Source organism: Peromyscus maniculatus, chromosome 2 (genome assembly GCF_049852395.1).
Source record: "Peromyscus maniculatus bairdii isolate BWxNUB_F1_BW_parent chromosome 2, HU_Pman_BW_mat_3.1, whole genome shotgun sequence".
In the NCBI taxonomy this organism is placed as follows: domain Eukaryota; kingdom Metazoa; phylum Chordata; class Mammalia; order Rodentia; family Cricetidae; genus Peromyscus; species Peromyscus maniculatus.
Genome location: NC_134853.1, coordinates 154,928,087 through 154,946,212, shown reverse-complemented (window position 1 = coordinate 154,946,212; position 18,126 = coordinate 154,928,087). Strand labels below are relative to the sequence as shown.

The following is an 18,126-nucleotide window of genomic DNA, read 5'->3' as shown; positions in this document are numbered from 1 at the left end:
CTGTTTAAAATAACTTAATATATAAGGCACCTTTTCAGAATTGGTCCAATGTAAAACAGAAATTTTGACAGATTAACAGGCCCCTCCCCAAGTCCATATGAACCAACACCGAAAGTGATTCTATTTTGGTAAAGCCAAAATGAACTTTATTTCCTATAGTAAATAAACTGAAAATAAATGTAATGCCACTTGCAAAGTTATTGCTAAAAAAATGTTGCCATGCCATGTTTTAAAAGCTCAAAATGAGCATGGCTAAGTGACTAAAGTTTCCTTACTTGAATATTTCACATCACCACCCAAAGCCACAACTCAGTACAATCATCAATCCATCCTATCAATCCAATCCTACACCCAGACCATCAGCCTCTTAGCAGTAACGAAACACTATACAAGGGAGCATCTCTAAGCAGATCACTGCCAGTTCTCTAGGGCAGAATGTCACAGAAAGTTCCTGAGAACTGGTTTTCAAATGGGACCATCACCCAGGAGTCATTTTTAAAAGCCATTTTAGTATCTAAAATTAAATCTCAGCTGTTGAGATTTAAAATATTTTAAGGGAAAAAAAGCACAGCTATGTCTACTGTATTTAAGACATATTTCTAAGAGAAACAATTCAATTCTCTCTACTGATCTGGATAGGCACACAAACACAGAGGAAGAAAGTTTCCATCTATGGCCCCAAAGGAGGGCACATTTATTTACGAACACCATTCCCTAAGGGTAAATATTTCTCTCCCTCTTTAAAACTTCAAACCACTTACAACCGACCATATTAAGATGTTCAAATTTGCTTAAGCACTTAACCATGGGACTTAACACATTAAAGAAAAAACAAAAACAAAAAACAGCTGTTACAAACCAAACACTTCCAAATTACTGAGAGATGTGAATTTCTGTCTGTTAGAAACTAGACAGGCCACAAACTCTCCAGGAGTCTGACATATATTATCGTTTCAGAAAATACAGTCTAACTATTCCTCTTACTATGCCACCTAACCATACCTAAGCTGATTTAACAGTCACTTTAAAAAAGCTAAAAGTAGAAAAGTAAAGCAAAATGATGACTGATTTAGGTTAAGGGGGAAATGCAAAATTTGGTATGCTGAAACATACATTTTAATTGGTAGTAAATCTAAGACAAATTGATGATCTGTTCTGAAACAACTAAGACTGCATTTTCAACACTAAGAAGGCTTCAAAATAATGAAATAGGAATATCAAAGTCAAACCCAATATGCCCTCAATGAAGGGAAAGTATATTCAGCTCTACACAGAAACAGTAAGCATTATTTAACCTTAAAAATCTATAAAATTCAACGTGGTTTGCCCTCACTTTCATAACCAGTCAGAAACAAGAAATGCATATTATACCTGTCTGAAATATTTCATCAAGTCTTTCTGCCACCTTCTGTGGGAGGCCTGCCTCTATCAGTGTCTTGTAGTGTTCTGTGTGAGTTACACTGGAAGTATCCATTGGTTCTTCCTCTTCTTTTAACTGTACCGCATTACCATTCACCTGATTAGCCATTTTATTATGCTGCTGGAAAAAATTCAGGAGCTATATTACATTAAGCCAGAAATAACTAGTTTGTAGGACAATGCATGATTTATCTGAACTAATTTGTACACATGCTGCTAATAACAACTATCCAGAATATTTTATGCCTTTTGTGAGCATCTGATCTAAATTTTCAATATTAATCTTGTGAAACTATAGAAAATGTACATGGAAGTATTAGAGCCTTAAGCAACTTCATGTACTCTGGGTTAAAAGGGCTTAAATTTACTGAAGGTACAATTGCTGAGTAACAAAAGCAGCCATTGTGTTCTGGGGAGCAGATCAACAAACCACCACGGAATCCTAAAAGCCCTCAGCTTATAGATTTCTAAAGTTTGCTTTAAAACAGAATGAACACCCACACATCACTTAGTCAAGGTTTAAGAACTTTCCATTTTTCCTAGCTCTGCTTCAGAAACAACATAGGTATGAAATAAATCCATGTTGTATCTAGTTCAATGAGCTAGTGGCTTGGGTTCTCTTCACCTCACTTAAAAAACACAACTTTCACATTAATTTTGTTCTAAGATTAATTCGCTATTCCCGTTCACAGATTTAAAAGAAAAAATGACCAATTTTAAAAGCTAAGCCATTGTTTAAAGTCTACATAAAAATAAGTGAGCTATAGTTGAGGTTGCTTCTTGCTTAAAAAAAAAATCAGAAGTATGAATTAAACTTTTCTTGTCAGTGAAAGAAAGTTGCAAAAAATACTGAAGAATGGACAACTTCCAAAAAACTTCACAAACACTATCTGGTTGGCATAAACTTCAGCCAGATTTCTCAGATTAACCTACCAAAATCATTTTGTATGTTCAGCCTGTATATAATGCTGAAATGGACCAATTCCCTGAAGAGAGAGTAAATCACAAAAACATACAAAGCCAGTCTATACTACCTCAAAGTCAGGGAATTTAAGTGTGTTTGTGGTGAAATCATAATGTGATGAAGACAACTGGTGGCACAATAAAGACAGTGCGGCACACACTGAAATAAAGGCATGATGAAGGTGAGTCCCAAGAAATGCCTACTTTCCTTAGAGAAACTCCAGATAGCCAGCTAAGAAGTCACACAAGTCACCGAAGAGCACTAAAGCCAAAGATAACCCATCACTTCCAGATTACTCATCAAACACTATGCAAATGTGCCAGGGGCTGTTTCCTGACATAAAACAACTCTGCATTTGAACACCCACTGATATTTAGTTGAAGTTAATAAGAGGAAAAGCCGAAGAGGGCGGGAGGCAACAGGAGCAAGGAGAATGTGAGCAGTGTTCCTCTGAGAATGACCTGAACAGCATGACTTCCCATCATCACAAAACTCACCCTAGCCCTAATGTCTAGAGAGTCGCGGAATGAAGTTAAAGTCGCAACGGATAAATCTATCTCAAGGCAAGCCTCAGAGTCTGATGAACTAGCAAAAAATGGAAACATCCAAAACTGGAAGAAACTATTAGCACATAAGATGAGCATAACTTACTGATTAATACAATCTAGTCCTATGAAGAAGCATTCTAAAATCCTCAAACATATAGTGTCCTCCCATCCCTCCCAAACACTACAGTAAGATCACCACAAGACCTTCACAGCACTGCACCTGTGAATACTACGTTACAGGAGAGGCAAATTAACGGAGAAGTTCAATGAACAACTGTTAAGGTGAAGTGGTTTTTTAAAATATGCATGAAGCAAAACGACAAGTTATGTATTAAGCACAAGACAGATATTTATGACTATCATCGATACTGAAATTGTTTTAAAATTTCCATTTTGTCAACTTTAACAAAAAAAAAAAAAAAAAGGGTAAAATAGACTCCAGAAAATAAAACCTTCAGAACAAGGGGGGGTAAAAAGCCTCTTCAAGCCGAATACAAAGTGCTCATTTAAAAGACTTATGTTATGAGACCATTTGAAACTCATGTCAATTCAACACAATGCCACACAGCCAAACCATATTTCTGGATGCAGCAAATATACTAACGTGACTGGAACCCTTTAACCTAAACATTTTTTTGCAAAGAAAAAATAAAATAAAATTACAAAATAAAGCCATTTAAGTAAGATTTATAAGGGCCGCTGGGAGACTTGGGAAGTCAGTACTAGCTCCTCCCTGACTTTTGGCGAGCATCTCTAAGAAAAACGTTAAGAGACGGGCTTTAAAAGAACCAACAAAGCTAACCGTTATCTCAAAGCTCGGTAGTGTCAAGCCTTAATCACTACGACTGATTCCTGACACATACATTCTGCCTCTGAAGGACGGGGGGAAAAAAATCTCAAACAGGTAACAAGAAAGGACTGAACCTTTCAAGAACCCCTGGGCTTTCGTCTTGAAATTCTGGCCACATGGTTACTACCGTGTAAGAAAAAGAAGCGCTTTTCCAATCTGGAGCGCCTATGACATTCTCAGAATTACCTAGCTCAGGCGCCGCTCAAAACCAAGTGTCACGGCCCCTAAGTAGTCATTTTTTCCTTCAAATCTCGGCTCCAAGCATGCAGGATGGGGATCGGGTGGGAGGCACCCCACACACACCTCGGCCCCTCGGCTCCGACTCCCACAAAAGTTTGCTCCCAGCTCAGGTAACCCTAGGATTTGCACCCCGCCCTCGGCTCACCCCACCCCCTCGGGCGCGACCCGGTTATCAACACATCCCACTCGCGGCCCGGAGAGATGCGGACCGGGCCTGACCGCAGGCCTAGGGGGAGGCAACGGAGTCAGGGGAACGCCTGGAACCCTTCGCCCGGCCGGGCCGGCGAGAGCGGCGGGCGGAGGCGGGAAAAGCACCGCGAGACCGGCAGGCCGCGCGGAGGACAGCGGGCCGAGGGGCCGGGCACCGGAGGGGCTGAGGCTAAGGAGCGAGAGAGGAGGCGCAGCGGCAGGGCTCAGGCCCACGGCTGCGCGGCCGGCCCGAGCAGAAACCGCCCCCGGCCCATCCCCACCCCCACCCTCGGGCCTCGGAGCAAAGACCCGAACTGCAGAGCGCGGGGTCGCCAAGAGCCTGGGTCCGGCCGAGTCCCGTCGGACCGGGACTCCCGGCCCCCTCCCCCCACGGGCCAGCGCGAGACTCACCAGGGCAGAGCGGGGGGCCGGCGGCCTGGCCCGTGAGAACCAGCGCGAGGCGCTTTGAAAACGACTAGAAATGGCGCGCGCGCCACCCCCTCCCCCCCCCCTCATGGACGGAGACGCGATCCCGGCAGCACGCGGGGTTTCCCGGAACTGCTTCCAGGGACTCCGTGCGGCCGAGCAATCGGCTCGCGAGGCTGCCTGATGGGCAGTTCAGTGGGCCAATAAGAGAGAGGGAAAGCGGCCCCCCGTGCCGGTGACTCCGAGAGCCAATCGGTGTGGCCGCCGGGCTGAGCCAATGAGGGTTCTCAGCGCCCCTGGCTGAGGCGCCTCCGGGGCGGGGGCATGCACACAAAGGGGTCTGTTGGTGGGAGCCCCTGGTAGTGGCGAGGCTGCGGGGCTGCAGGCCTTGCGTGGCCGAGGCCCCTCCCACTTCGTCTGCCACGGTTGCGAGGCTGGAGATCTGGGCCTCGCGCCGCGTGGCCGCCCCCGGAGCCCCGCCCCCTCGGGGTCCTTGCGGCCACGCTCCGCAATGGCGCTGCTGCTGCTGCTGCTGTTGCTGCTGCTGCCCGGCGCGGGAGTTGCTTCTCCCCAATCCTCCCTCACGCCTTGCTGGCAGGCCGGGTAGCGTAGGTTCCCAAACACACCCTTCGCCACGCGCTCGGCTCCGTCGCTACATCATCTTGGCTCTAATCAAAACACAACTGAAGGATGATTTGACTCGTTCGGCTGCAGATTGTTCTGTAGAAAAGCATCCCGTGGAACGATCGGGGAAACTGCTTGTTTCCCCTCCCTGGCTCCTTTCCGCACAGAATAAAGTGGATCTGACTCAAGAGCCATGTTAACAGAAGTCAGAGGGACTCCAGAGTTTGGAGCACGGAGTAGGTAGGGCACTGGATCTACGCGGGGGCAAAGCGTTCATTCCCCCAAAGAGACTAATTCCTGTTATTCATAAACCGCTCTCTCACCTGTCACTCCTGTCCCAACCCCAACCGCCACCTCAGTGGAGGTCAAGGAATCTGCTTCCAAGTGTATCTGGAGATCAAGTTTCTCAAACCCGAGAAACCAAAATGTAATTATTGATCATCTACCTCTCTATATATATTTTTTTCCCAGACAGGGTTTCTCTGTATAGTTTTGGATCTCGCTCTGTAGACCAGGCTGGCCTCGAACTCACAGAGACCCGCCTGGCTCTGCCTCCAGAGTGCCGGGATTAAAGGCATGCGCCACCGCCACCTGGCTTTTTAAAGTGCACCTGCAGAAAAGCATGTGTGCCAAACTTGACGCATCTGTTCAAGTGTTGAGAGGTGGGGCCTTTAAAGGAAGGTGTTTCAGACACTAGGACTCCACCCTCAATGGGTTAGTGCTGACTATGGAAGGGCTTCAGGCTGTGAGTTTGATGTCTGACTCTGATTTTCTTTGCATCTTTTGCGCTTCCACCATAGGGTAACAACCGCAAGAAGGCCCTTACCCCGTGTGCCCAACTGTGTTGGACTCCCCTGCCTACAGAACTGTAAAAATTTAAACCCTGTTCTCGGGGCTGGACAGATGACTACTCAATGCAAGCTTAGAAACCTGAATGAAGCCGGGCGGTGGTGGCGCACGCCTTTAATCCCAGCACTCGGGAGGCAGAGCCAGGCGGATCTCTGTGAGTTCGAGGCCAGCCTGGGCTACCAAGTGAGTTCCAGGAAAGGCGCAAAGCTACACAAGAGAAACCCTGTCTCGAAAAACCAAAAAAAAAAAAAAAAAAGAAACCTGAATGAGCCGGAGGTGGTGGTACACACCTTTAATCCCAGCACTTGGGAGTTCGAGGCCAGCCTGGTCTACAAAGTGAGTTCCAGAACACCCAGGGCTGTTACACAGATAAACCCTGTCCTGAAAACAAAAAACTTGACTTTGAATCTAGCACCTGTGTACAAAGCCTGGCCTGACCACATGTACCTGTAAACCCCAGTGCTGATGATGAGACTGAGGCAGGAGAGTCACAGGAGCTTGCTGCCAGTTTAGCTTTAGGCTTAATGAGAGACCCTGTCTCCAGGGAATAAGGTGGAAAGTGGGAGAGCAGGACACTCAGCATCCTCCTCTGCCCTTGGTCTGCACTTCCCTTCACACACACACACACACACACACACACACACACACACACACACACACACACACGCGCGTGCACACAAACACAAAATTAAATAAAACCTTGCTCTCTATAAATTATCCCATCACAGGTATTCTGCCATAGCTATACTAAAGAGGCTATGGCACCCACTAGGTGTTTAATAACAAGGCAATATTATGGGATGTAAAACACAGACATGCTGGGAGCTGAAACTGTAGCTCAGTGTCAGAGCAGGTACTTCCATATAAAGGGCCCTAAGTTCAGACCCCAACTTGGGGAAATAATAATAATAATAATAATAAAGTTCTGGAAGCTGATTCAATTCCAGCACCTACATGGTCACTCACAAAAGTCTTGTTACTCCACTTCCAAAGGATTCGACTCCCTCTTCTGACCTTCTTGGACACTAGACACACATGATGATATGCAATCATATTTGCAGGTAAAGCACCCAAACACATAAGAAATAAATCTTTTTTAAAATTTTAAATAAGCTTTTGTATCTTAGAGAAATTCCAGGACACCAGAATATTCAGATAAAAGCTTCCACATGTACTGTTCATAACCTGAATGAAGACTTGCTTCTTTGTTTGTTGAGCCGGGGTCTATCTATGTAGCCCTGGCTGTCCTAAAACTCACTCAGTAGACCAGGTTGGCCTCACAGAGATCTGCCTGCCTCTGCCTCCCGAGTGCTGGGATTAAAGGTGTATATTATTTTTTTTTTAAGATTTATTTATTTATTATGTGTACAGAAGAGGGCGCCAGATCTCATTACAGATGGTAGTGAGCCATCATGTGGTTGCTGGGAATTGAACTCAGGACCTCTGGAAGAGCAGTCGGTACTCTTAACCACTGAGCCATCTCTCCAGCCCTAAAGGTGTATATTATTGTGTCTGGCCCATATACTCTTTCTGGTTTTGCTTTTATTTTGTTTTTTTTTTCTTTTCTTCTTCTTCTCCTCCTCTTTAATGTGAATATTTTGCCTGCATGTATTCTGTGCACTGCATGTGTGCCTGGTGCCTGCAGAGATCAGAAGAGGGTGTCCGATCACTTGAACTGGAATTACAGATGGTTGTGAGCCACCATGGAGGTGCTGAGAATTAAACTCAAATCCTCTGGAAGAGTAACAATTTCTCTTAATCTCTGAGTCAACTCTCCAGCCCTTTATCAAAGGTATTATTCAATGGAAAGTGTGTTTCCATTTCTCGGAGCATCTTTATAGATAATAATTTTCATTATCATTCATTGTATTGAGTGTGTCACACATGCTATTGCTGGCTTTCACATGGAACCAGATGTCTTAGGAATATTAATTCGGTTTGTAGAGAAAATACATCTTACAGAGTTAAAATGGAACTGGCATGTAAGACGGCTCAGGTGAGGTGAGGGGATCTAGACCCAAACTCTGGTGAAACTCTAAATTCCTGCTCGATTTAATCCTTATTCTACACTCTAGAAGAGACTCCTCCAGCCAGGAAGATACCTCCCTCTACAGACTTTCCTCTTCTAAATTCTAGGGACCAGTCTTATACAGCATGATACCCTCTTCCCCTCGGGGGGCCCTTCCCCAGTCCCCCACCCCCCAGCCCCCCCACCCTGACCCACCACCCACAGGCACTGAGATCACTGGCTAGCACCACCACACACCATACCTGCTCAGGATTGTGGCTCCAGATTTCTTTTTGCATTAATCATTTGTTTGTTTGTTTGTTTTTCCAAGACAGAGTTTCTCTGTGTAACAGCCTTGTTTATCCTGGAATTCACTCTGTAGACCAGGCTGGCCTTGAACTCACAGAGATCGGCCTGCCTCTCCCTCCTGAGTGCTGGAATTAAAGACATGAGCCACAACCACCTGGCTTAAAGATGTTATTTTTATAGCCAGACTGTGGTATGTAATTTTTTTTTTTTTTTTTTGGTTTTTCGAGACAGGGTTTCTCTGTGTAGCTTTGGAGCCTGTCCTGGAACTCACTCTGTAGACCAGGCTGGCCTCAAACTCACAGAGATCCTCCTGCCTCTGCCTCCCGAGTGCTGGGATTAAAAGCATGCGCCACCATCACCCGGCTGTGGTATGTATTTTATTTATTTATTAGTTTTTTTTCGAGACAGGGTTTCTCTGTGCAACAGCCCTGGCTGTCCTGGAACTCACTTTGTAGACCAGGCTGGCTTCTAACTCACAGAGATCCACCTGCTTCTGCCTCCCAAGTGCTAGGATTAAAGGTGTGAGCCACCACCTCCAGCTGCCATTTCATTTTTTAAAGACATAATGTACTTATTTTTATTTTATGTACATTGGTTTTTGCCTGCATTTATGCATTTATGTGAGGGTGTCAGATCTTGAAATTACAGACATTGTGAGTTGCCGTGTGGGTGCTGGAAATTGAACCAGGTCCTCTGGAAGAGCAGCCAGTGCTCTTAGCTGAGATGAACCATCTCTCCAGCCCTTTGTGTGTATTTCAATCCCAGCACTCAGGAGGCAGAGGCAGGGGATCTCTGAGTTCGAGGCCAGTCTGGTCTACAGAGCAAGTTCCAGGACAGCTATGGCTACACAGAGAAACCCTGTCTCAGAAAAAAAAAAATTGTGTGTGTGTGTGTGTGTGTGTGTGTGTGTGTGTGTGTGTGTGTGTGTGCGCGCAGTGGAGGCTAGAAAAAAAAAGAATGGGATCTTCTAGAGCAAGCAATGCAGGCAGTTGTGAACTGCCCAACGTGGGTATTGGAAACCAAACACCCACCCTCTGGAAGACCAGCAAGTGATCTTAACTACTGAGTTCATCTCTCTGGCCCCTACATTAGTATTTTTAAAAAATTAGGGGTTGGGGCTGGGTGGTGGTGGCACACCTTTAATCCCAGCACTCAGGAGGCAGAGCCAGGCGGATCTCTGTGAGTTTGAGGCCAGCTTGGTCTACAGAGTGAGACCCAGGACAGGCACCAAAACTACTCAGAGAAACCCGGTCTCAAAAACAAAAACAAAAAAAAAAAAATTAGGGGAGGGATTGGAAAGATGGCTCAACAGTTAAGAACACGTATTGCTCTTGCAGAGGACCTGGGTTCTATTCTCAGAACCCACATGGTGTCTCACAACCATCGTAACTCCAGTTCCAGGGGAATCTGACCCTCTCCTGTTCCCCATGAGCATCAAGCATGTGTGGCACACATACGTGCATGCAGACAGACAAAACACTCATACATAAATGAAATTAATACACCTATTTTTTTAAACAAGGGTCTTTCTATGTCACCCTAGCTGTCCTGGAACTCACTCTGTAGACCAAGTTGGCCTTAAAATCACAGAGATCACCTGCCTCTGCCTCCTGAGTGCTAGGATTACAGGCGTGTGCCACCATGCCTGACTAATAAACCTAATTTGTTTGTGAATACAAGTGTTCTCTGAGTCCATAAGAAGGCATCTAATCCCCTGGAACTGGAGTTACAGGCGGTTGTGATTCATTCAACATGGGTGCTGGGACCTGAACTAAGGTGCTCTGGGAAAGCAGCTTGCATTCTTAACCCCTGAGCCACCCCTTCAGCTTACCTCCCCTTTTTTTAAAAAAATAAATTTTCTTCTTAGGTTCAGAGGAAGAATACTGGGAGGAAAACCAGAAAATTTAGCTAAGAGAGCTCTCCTTTCCCAGGCTAATTTAAAAAAAGCAACAGTCAATTCTAATTCCAGTTAGGATTATCAAATCCAATTTTAAAGTGTTAAATACTCGAACACAACATTCTTCCATTCTGCAATAGTGGAATTCCCTGGCAACTCACCACCATGGTCTCAGAGCACACACCCAGTGACACCAAATTCCACGTCCATTTTAAAGAGACCAGAACAGGCAACAGCAGGAGATATTACCTCTGTTCCAGAAGCCACATCCCAGCAGGCTGCTTCATATAACTCCTTTGACCCTAATTATTTCCAGGCTTCCCCATAGGCAAGCAGAAGAGCCACAGGCCATGGAGGTGCAAGTTTTTAACTCAAATCCTGTCAGATTCTAAGATAAGTATCACCAGCCATATTTAAAAAAATAATAAAATAAATACACAGCTTCACAAATCCAATTCTACAGGGATTGTGAATCCTGTTTCCAACATCAGTGTGGTGCTGTGGAATAATTACAGCGTTCAGTCTAACTTTAGCACATGTTTGGAAATTCAACAAAACACTAAATAGACTGTGTATATAACTAAGCCCTCATTACCCTTAAGCTAAAATATCCCTGCAGGACGGGGCATGTGCTCTGTAATTATCATGAATAATAACCACAATATAAGGTTTTTCCATTTACAGCCTTCCAAATTCCAAACTTCACTAGATATCTTGCCCACATTAGCACATCTTGAAATATACAGGTCCTTTGCCCCGTGACTCTTCTGTCCTGCTCTTTCCTTCAGGGTCCTCTCCTCCAGATCATTAACTGTTGGTGTTCCCAGGATTCCATGCTTCACAACACTCTCACTCCATCCAGGATTCCTCATTCCTTTCCATTTTTTTGCTACCACTATTTTTTTTTTCTTTTTTGACAGGATCTCATGTAACCCAGGCAGTCTTCAAACTCTTTATGTAGCACTGGGAATGACCTTGAGTTTCTGATTCTCCTGACTCACCCTCACCAGTGCTGGGACTGTGCACTGTCCCAATCATCCCATCAGGCTGACATGGTGCTGGAGATCAAACTCTGGAATTTTGAGCATGCTAGCCAAGCACTCCACTAACTTACAGCTCCAGCCCCTACCATTTCCACATTAGTGCTAGTCTCACTATTTGCTAGGTATGGTGTGTGTGTGTGTGTGTGTGTGTGTGTGTGTGTGTGTGTGTATGACAAGATCTCTCTATGTTGCCCAAGGCTGGCAATCCTCTTGTCTCAACCGTCCAAGCACAGGGATAACCAGCATGTGCCACTATGCCCAATTTCCACATCTCTTTATCTCTATCTGATCCTCAGCTTTGAATTCATACTTCAACTCAACAACTAGTCTCTAACCCCATGAATGCACACAAAGCTGTAATCCCAACACTTGGAATGCTACAGAAGGAGAACCATAGGAAGTTCTAGGCCAGCTTGGGCTACACACATTGAGTTCCAAGGCTAGCTCAAGCTACAGTGTGAGACCCTGTCTCAAAATAAACAACAACAAAAATAAAACAATTGTAAAAAAAAAAAACAAAAACAAAAAAAAAACCACCTAACTCTTGCCCCCACCGTTCAACCCCTTCATCCCTGAGTTCAGCCACCTCTGCTCAGCTCCTTCTCCCAGGTCGCTCACACACTCACTCTGAACTCTGCTCAGAGATCAGCCGTTGTTTGCTTGTTTGCAAACCTAAGGATCCATTCCAGAGCTTTGCATGTGCTAGGCAACTATTCTACCACTGACTTATGCCCGCACCCCAAACAGCACCTCTTTAGAGACATTTCCCATAACCACTATCTATAAAATCAGTTCCCACCCCCTCTTCAATTTTCTTCATTTCTACCACTTGATATGCCTTGATTTCTTCATAGGACATGAATATATTTGCCAACTCACCACCAAAGTATAAGCTCAATAAAGCCCAAATCTTTGTCTTCTCCAGTTTATTTTATGTGTATGGGTGTTTTGCCTGCCTGTATGCCTGTGTACCATGTGCCTGTCTGGAGCCTATGAAAGTAAGGAGAGCATCTTGTGGTCTTTCTCTCCATCCTACACTGCCTTTCTTTGTATGTTCTATTCTTTTGTTTTTTTTTTTTTTTTTTTTTTTTTTTTTTTTTGGTTTTTCGAGACAGGGTTTCTCTGTGTAGCTTTGCGCCTTTCCTGGAACTCACTTGGTAGCCCAGGCTGGCCTCGAACTCACAGAGATCCACCTGGCTCTGCCTCCCAAGTGCTGGGATTAAAGGCGTGCGCCACCACCGCCCGGCTTGTTTTGTTTTTTTTTTTTTTTTTTTTTTTTTTTTTTTTTTTTTTTTTGCTTTTTCGAGACAGGGTTTCTCTGTGTAGCTTTGCGCCTTTCCTGGAGCTCACTTGGTAGCCCAGGCTGGCCTCGAACTCACAGAGATCCGCCTGCCTCTGCCTCCCGAGTGCTGGGATTAAAGGCGTGCGCCACCAACGCCCGGCTTTGTTTTGTTTTTTGAGAAAGGGTTTCTCTGTGTAGTTTTGGAGCCTGTCCTGGATCTCATTCTGTAGCCCAGGCTGGTCTCAAACTCACAGAGATCCGCCTGGCTCTGCCTCCCGAGTGCTGGGATTAAAGGCGTGCGCCGCCACCTGGCATTGTATGTTCTATTCTACAATAGCATAGTAAACTGTACAATAAACCACAGGCCTCCATAATCTGGGTCTCAAGGTTCTGACTCTTTATCAAATAAGTCTCTCATGAAAACATACAGTAGTGAGCCTGGACCAGGACTGAGGCATGAGTCTAAACCTGTGGTTCTCAACCTTCCTTTAATACAGTTCCTCATGTTGTGGTGACCACCCCCCACCAACCATAAAGTTTACTTTCTTTTTTTTTTTTTTTTTTAAATATAATTTATTTATTTTTATTTTATTTGCACTGGTGTTTTGCTGCACATACGACTGTGTGAGGGTATCAGATCTTGGAATTACAGACAGTTGTGAGCTACCATGTGGGTGCTAGGACTTGAACCCAGGTCCTCTGGAAGAGCAGTCAGTGCTCTTAACCACACTTTTAACCACTGAGCCATCTCTCCAGCCCCAAAGTTACTTTCATTGCTACTTCATAACTGTAATTTTGCTACGGTTATGAGTCATAATGTAAATATATATGTTTTCTGATAGTCTTAGGTTACCCCCGTGAAAGGGTTGTTCAACCCCCCCCAAGGGTCACGACCCATAGGTTGAGAACAACTGACTTAAATGGAGGCCTGACCCTTCTTCTCCCATTGTCACTGGATTCTGCTCTTCCAGGGGTGTCCTCATATCCATGTGTGGTGTGCAGTGCGCAGCTCCAAGCGCCTTCCATCTCCCCACAATCTCTCAAGGTACGCACAGGCAGATTGATCTGCCCTCAAGCAGATGTGGATGTGGAGACAAGACTTTAAAGTGGGCTATTTAATTGGGCATAGAATTGTAAGGTTCTGGGCAGTTAAAGACTGTGATATAGAAGTAGGGGGCTAAGAGTTGACTGTGTATGGGCACATGGCTTTGGAACATAAAAATATATATATATGGCTATATGGTGGTTTGAGTGAGAATGGAGGTTATGGGAGAAACGGTAAAAAGAGGATATGTCCACACAGGAGTGAGTGCGGAAAGCATGCTGCTTCTCTCCCTTGCCTGAATCAGAAGATGGACTTTTTTTATTTGTCTGTTTTGTGGGTATGTTTTTCCAGATAGAGTTTATATGTAGCTCTGTCCTGAAACTTTGTAGAGTAGGCTGGCTTCAAACTCAGAGAGATCCACCCGACTCTGCCTCCCAAGTGCTGGGATTAAAGGTGTGCGCCATCACCACCCAGCCAGAAGATGAAACTTTTATTAGTAGCTACCAAATCAGGAATGAGAATCTTGGATAAAAATCCTATCAAAGCCATACATATTGGCATACATCTGTAACCCCAGCAAATGGGATGGAAGGACGGGAGGATTGAGAGTTTGAGATCACATCATGCTGCCAAGAGAGGAGAGACAGATAGACAGACAGATAATAGATAATAGGTAGATAGGTTAAAGACTGGTGAAAATATTCACAAATCAAATACCTGTTTAAAAAGCTCATATCCATAATATATTAAAAAAAACTCTCAAAAATCAATAAAAATACAGATGACCCAAAACTTTCATTAAATTCCTAAAGGAATCTGGATCCTCCACTAAGTAGAAGCAACCACTGGTTTATGCACTGGGCTTGAAGAATTTAAACACTGACCAAATTCTTGTCAACTCTCCAAATACAGCGTGCTGGATAATTTTATATCAACTTGACACAAGCTAAAGTCATCTGGGAGGACGGAACCTCAATTAGGAAAATACCTCAAGACTGGGCTATAGCCAGGTGGTGGTGGTGCACACCTTTAATCCCAACACTTAGGAGGCAGAGACAGGGGGGTCTCTGTAGGTTTGAGGCCAGCCTGGTCTACAGAGCGAGATCCAAGACAGGTACCAAAACTACACAGAGAAACCCTGTCTCAGGAAAAAAAAAAAAAAAAAAAAAAAAGGGGGGGGGCTGTGGGCAAGCCTATAAAGTTTTATTTTTATTTTTATTTTTATTTTTTGGTTTTTCGAGACAGGGTTTCTCTGTGTAGCTTTGCACCTTTCCTGGAACTCACTCTGTAGAACAGGCTGGCCTTGAACTCACAGAGATCCACCTGCCTCTGCCTCCCGAGTGCTGGGATTAAAGGTTTGCGCCACCACCACCTGACTAAGGTTTTAATTTTAATAATTTAATTTTAGTTTTAAGAATTTTCTTAATTAGTGATTGATGTGGGAGGGTGCTGTGCATTGTAGGTGATGCCACCCCTGGGATGGTGGTCCCGGGTTCTGTAAGAAATCAGGTTGAGGAAACCATGAGGAGCAAGCCAGGAAGCAGCACCCCTCCATGGCCTCTGCATCATCTTCTACCTCCAGACTCCTTCCCAGTTTGAGTTCCTGTCCTGACTTCCTTGACTGATGGACTATAATGCGGAAGTGTAAGCAAAACAAAGCCTTTTCCTGCCCAATTGCTTTGGTCATGATGTTTCATCACAGCAAATGTAAACCTGACCAAGACAAGTTGGTATCCTAAGTGGAGTATTGCTGTGACAGATATGGTGTCTGGGGGAAGACTGCAGAACTCTGGGCTAGGTAAGTCACTGAGTGTTGAGAGCTCAGCGAGCTGTTCTTTAGGAGCTTGGACGATAAGAATGTTGAGGGCAGTGCAGAAGATGGAGGCCTGGCTTGTGAAGTTTCAGAGGGAAGTTTAAAGACCCTATGGGGGCCATTTATTATTTTGAATTAAGATTCTGTGGTTCTGGTTGGCTGGGGTTGAAGAATCAGCTGTGATTAACAAGAACTACTAAAGAGAAAAGTTTGCTTTGCTGGGATACTTAATGCTGGGTGGCGGGAACTAAGAAATTGGCTGTGATCAAGAAGACACTAGCACCATTCAGGTGAAATCTGGGAAGTGTTTCCTGAGAGCACAGAGAAGCTGTGTTCTAGACACAGCCAAGGCTGTACCTCATGCCGGCAGCCAAACTTGATGATGTGTGAGAGTCACCCAGGCGGCACTGGTTTTGAAGGCACGAAGGGGTCATGGAGAGCCACTGTGAGAGGCCAGTGGTAAAGGTGCAGCCTCAGTAGCAGTTGAAGCCCCACGACTGACGAGGTCATGAAGAGAGGTTGAGGCTTGGCACCAGGAAAAGGTGCCAAGAAGAGAGGCTGTTTGTCAAAGTGTAGCCCAGTTGCAGCAGAGACGTCAGCACTGTGGAAATGTCAGTACCAAGGGAGTGGAGCCAGCCAGATTCGTGTGTGCTGCAGAGGGTGGAGCCTGGGGAGTGACCCGACCCCTTTGGAAGAGCCCAGAAGACCAGGCTTAATTGTGATTTTTATAAGAGCCCATAGTTGAGAGATTTTGAACTTTTAAAAGAGATATTGGGACGGGCGGTGGTGGTGCACGCCTTTAATTCCAGCACTTGGGAAGCATTGCCGGCAGATCTCTATGAGTTCGAGGCCGGCCTGGTCTACAGATCGAGATCCAGGACAGGCACCAAAACTACACAGAGAAACCCTGTCTCAAAAAAAAAAAAAAAAAACGAACAAAAACAAGACAGACACAGAGGGGGGGGGATTGGATTTTTAAAGAGACTGGATATTTTAAAGGGACGGAACTTCTGTTTCTTGTTTTGTCTTTTTCAAGATAAGAGTTTCTTTGTGTCGTCATTGGCTATCCTGGAGCTCACTCTTACAGACCAAGCTGGCCTGGAACTCAGAGATCTCACAGATCTACTGCCTCTAACTCCTGAGTACTGAGATTAAAGGCTTGTGTCACCATACCTGGTGGGACTGAATTTTTAATGTGTTTAAATTTGTAAAGACTGTGGACTTTTTTTTTAAAAGATTTATTTATTTATTATGTACACAGAAGAGGGTACCAGATCTCATTACAGATGGTTGTGAGGCACCATGTGGGTGCTGGGAATTGAACTCAGGACCTCTGGAAGAGCAGTCGGTGCTCTTAACCTCTGAGCCATCTCTCCAGCTCCCGACTGTGGACTTTTTTTTTTTTGGTTTTTCGAGACAGGGTTTCTCTGTGTAGCTTTGCGCCTTTTCCTGGAACTCACTTGGTAGCCCAGGCTGGCCTCGAACTCGCAGAGATCCGCCTGGCTCTGCCTCCCGAGTGCTGGGATTAAAGGCGTGCGCCACCACCGCCCAGCTCCGACTGTGGACTTTTAAAACTATTTATTTATATATTTTTAAAAGACAGCCTGACTTTGGTCAAGTTTCAGAAAGCCTGGTTTCAGCAGATGCACTGGCAGCTGTAGAACATTCTAGAAAACACCGGGCAGCAGGACACAGCCGACATGGCCTGTCTTTCACACGGGGGAGGTCACTTGGTCCAGCTGACTTTAGGAATGTCATAGTGCTCGGTGAGTGTGTCCAGGTGTCGGTTGAAGTCCTCCACTCTCTGCTTATGGGTTTTGGACGCCTTCTTCAGGATTCTTTCCATCTGCCGCTTCTCCTGCATCTTCCTGAAGGCCACCTGTGCCTGCGTGCGCTTGTCCAAGCAGCGCCTCTTCTCCTCCTTCTCCTCCTCGCTCTTCTTACTCTTCCCCATGGCCTCCAGCAGCTTGGCCTTGTCTTTGTCCTTCTTCTTCGGCTTCGTCACATCGAGCTCTGCAACGCCTTTCAGCTTCAGGGGGCCCTTCTGGACCTGCTCGTACGCCTCCATGGGGCTTGCCCACCGTGCGACGTTATTTATGTTTGTAATGTGAGCTATTGGGGATGGATGAGAACGGACAGGTTGTGGCTTAACAGTGATATGTTTGTGTATCAAGCTGGCAAAGGGTCAAATGTGCTGAATTGTGACATGAATTGCTAAACTGTCTTATTTTTAAAAAAGGAATGAAAGAAGGAAGGAAGGAAGGAAAAATACAGATCCAGATATTGGGGTAAAGGCTGAAAGATGAGAGAAACAGAACAAGCCACAGACAACCTCAGCTCATCAACTCCTCAGCCGGTCCCGTTTCCACAAATCCTCAGACTGAAAGCCTCAAGTCCTCACCCCTGAGGGTCTCAGTTGAACTGCTGCTTAGCTCCTGTGTCCTCACATCTTATATACCGTTCTCCACCCAGCCATGTCACTTCCTGAGATTAAAGGCGTGTGTGCTTCCCAAGCGAAGACATGAGATCTCAAGTGCTGGGATTAAAGGCGTGTGCCACCACTGCCTGATTCTGCTCCCAGTGTGGCCTTGAACTCAGAGAGATTCGGACAGATCTCTGC

At 45.3% G+C, this 18,126-nt stretch overlaps 1 protein-coding gene and 1 pseudogene across 17 annotated transcripts in view; both read right to left on the bottom strand.

Annotated features, from left to right (window-relative positions):
• Hnrnpr (heterogeneous nuclear ribonucleoprotein R) overlaps window positions 1–5,055 on the bottom strand; it is a 35,388-nt gene extending 30,333 nt beyond the window's left edge. For 4 of the 17 annotated variants that reach the window (XM_006980837.4, XM_076565416.1, XM_076565421.1 and 1 more), the window contains exons 1-2: window positions 4,622–4,763; window positions 1,372–1,540 (exon numbers count right to left, since the gene is read on the bottom strand). In XM_006980837.4, the coding sequence (XP_006980899.3) occupies window positions 1,372–1,540; window positions 4,622–4,726 (274 nt within the window). In that variant the 5' untranslated portion in view covers window positions 4,727–4,763. The other 13 variants (XM_076565430.1, XM_076565427.1, XM_006980836.4 and 10 more) reach the window with 12 other exon arrangements.
• Window positions 5,056–17,049: 11,994 nt separating this feature from the next.
• On the bottom strand, window positions 17,050–17,773 carry LOC102917555 (protein FAM32A pseudogene; annotated as a pseudogene).
• Window positions 17,774–18,126: the final 353 nt, after the last annotated feature.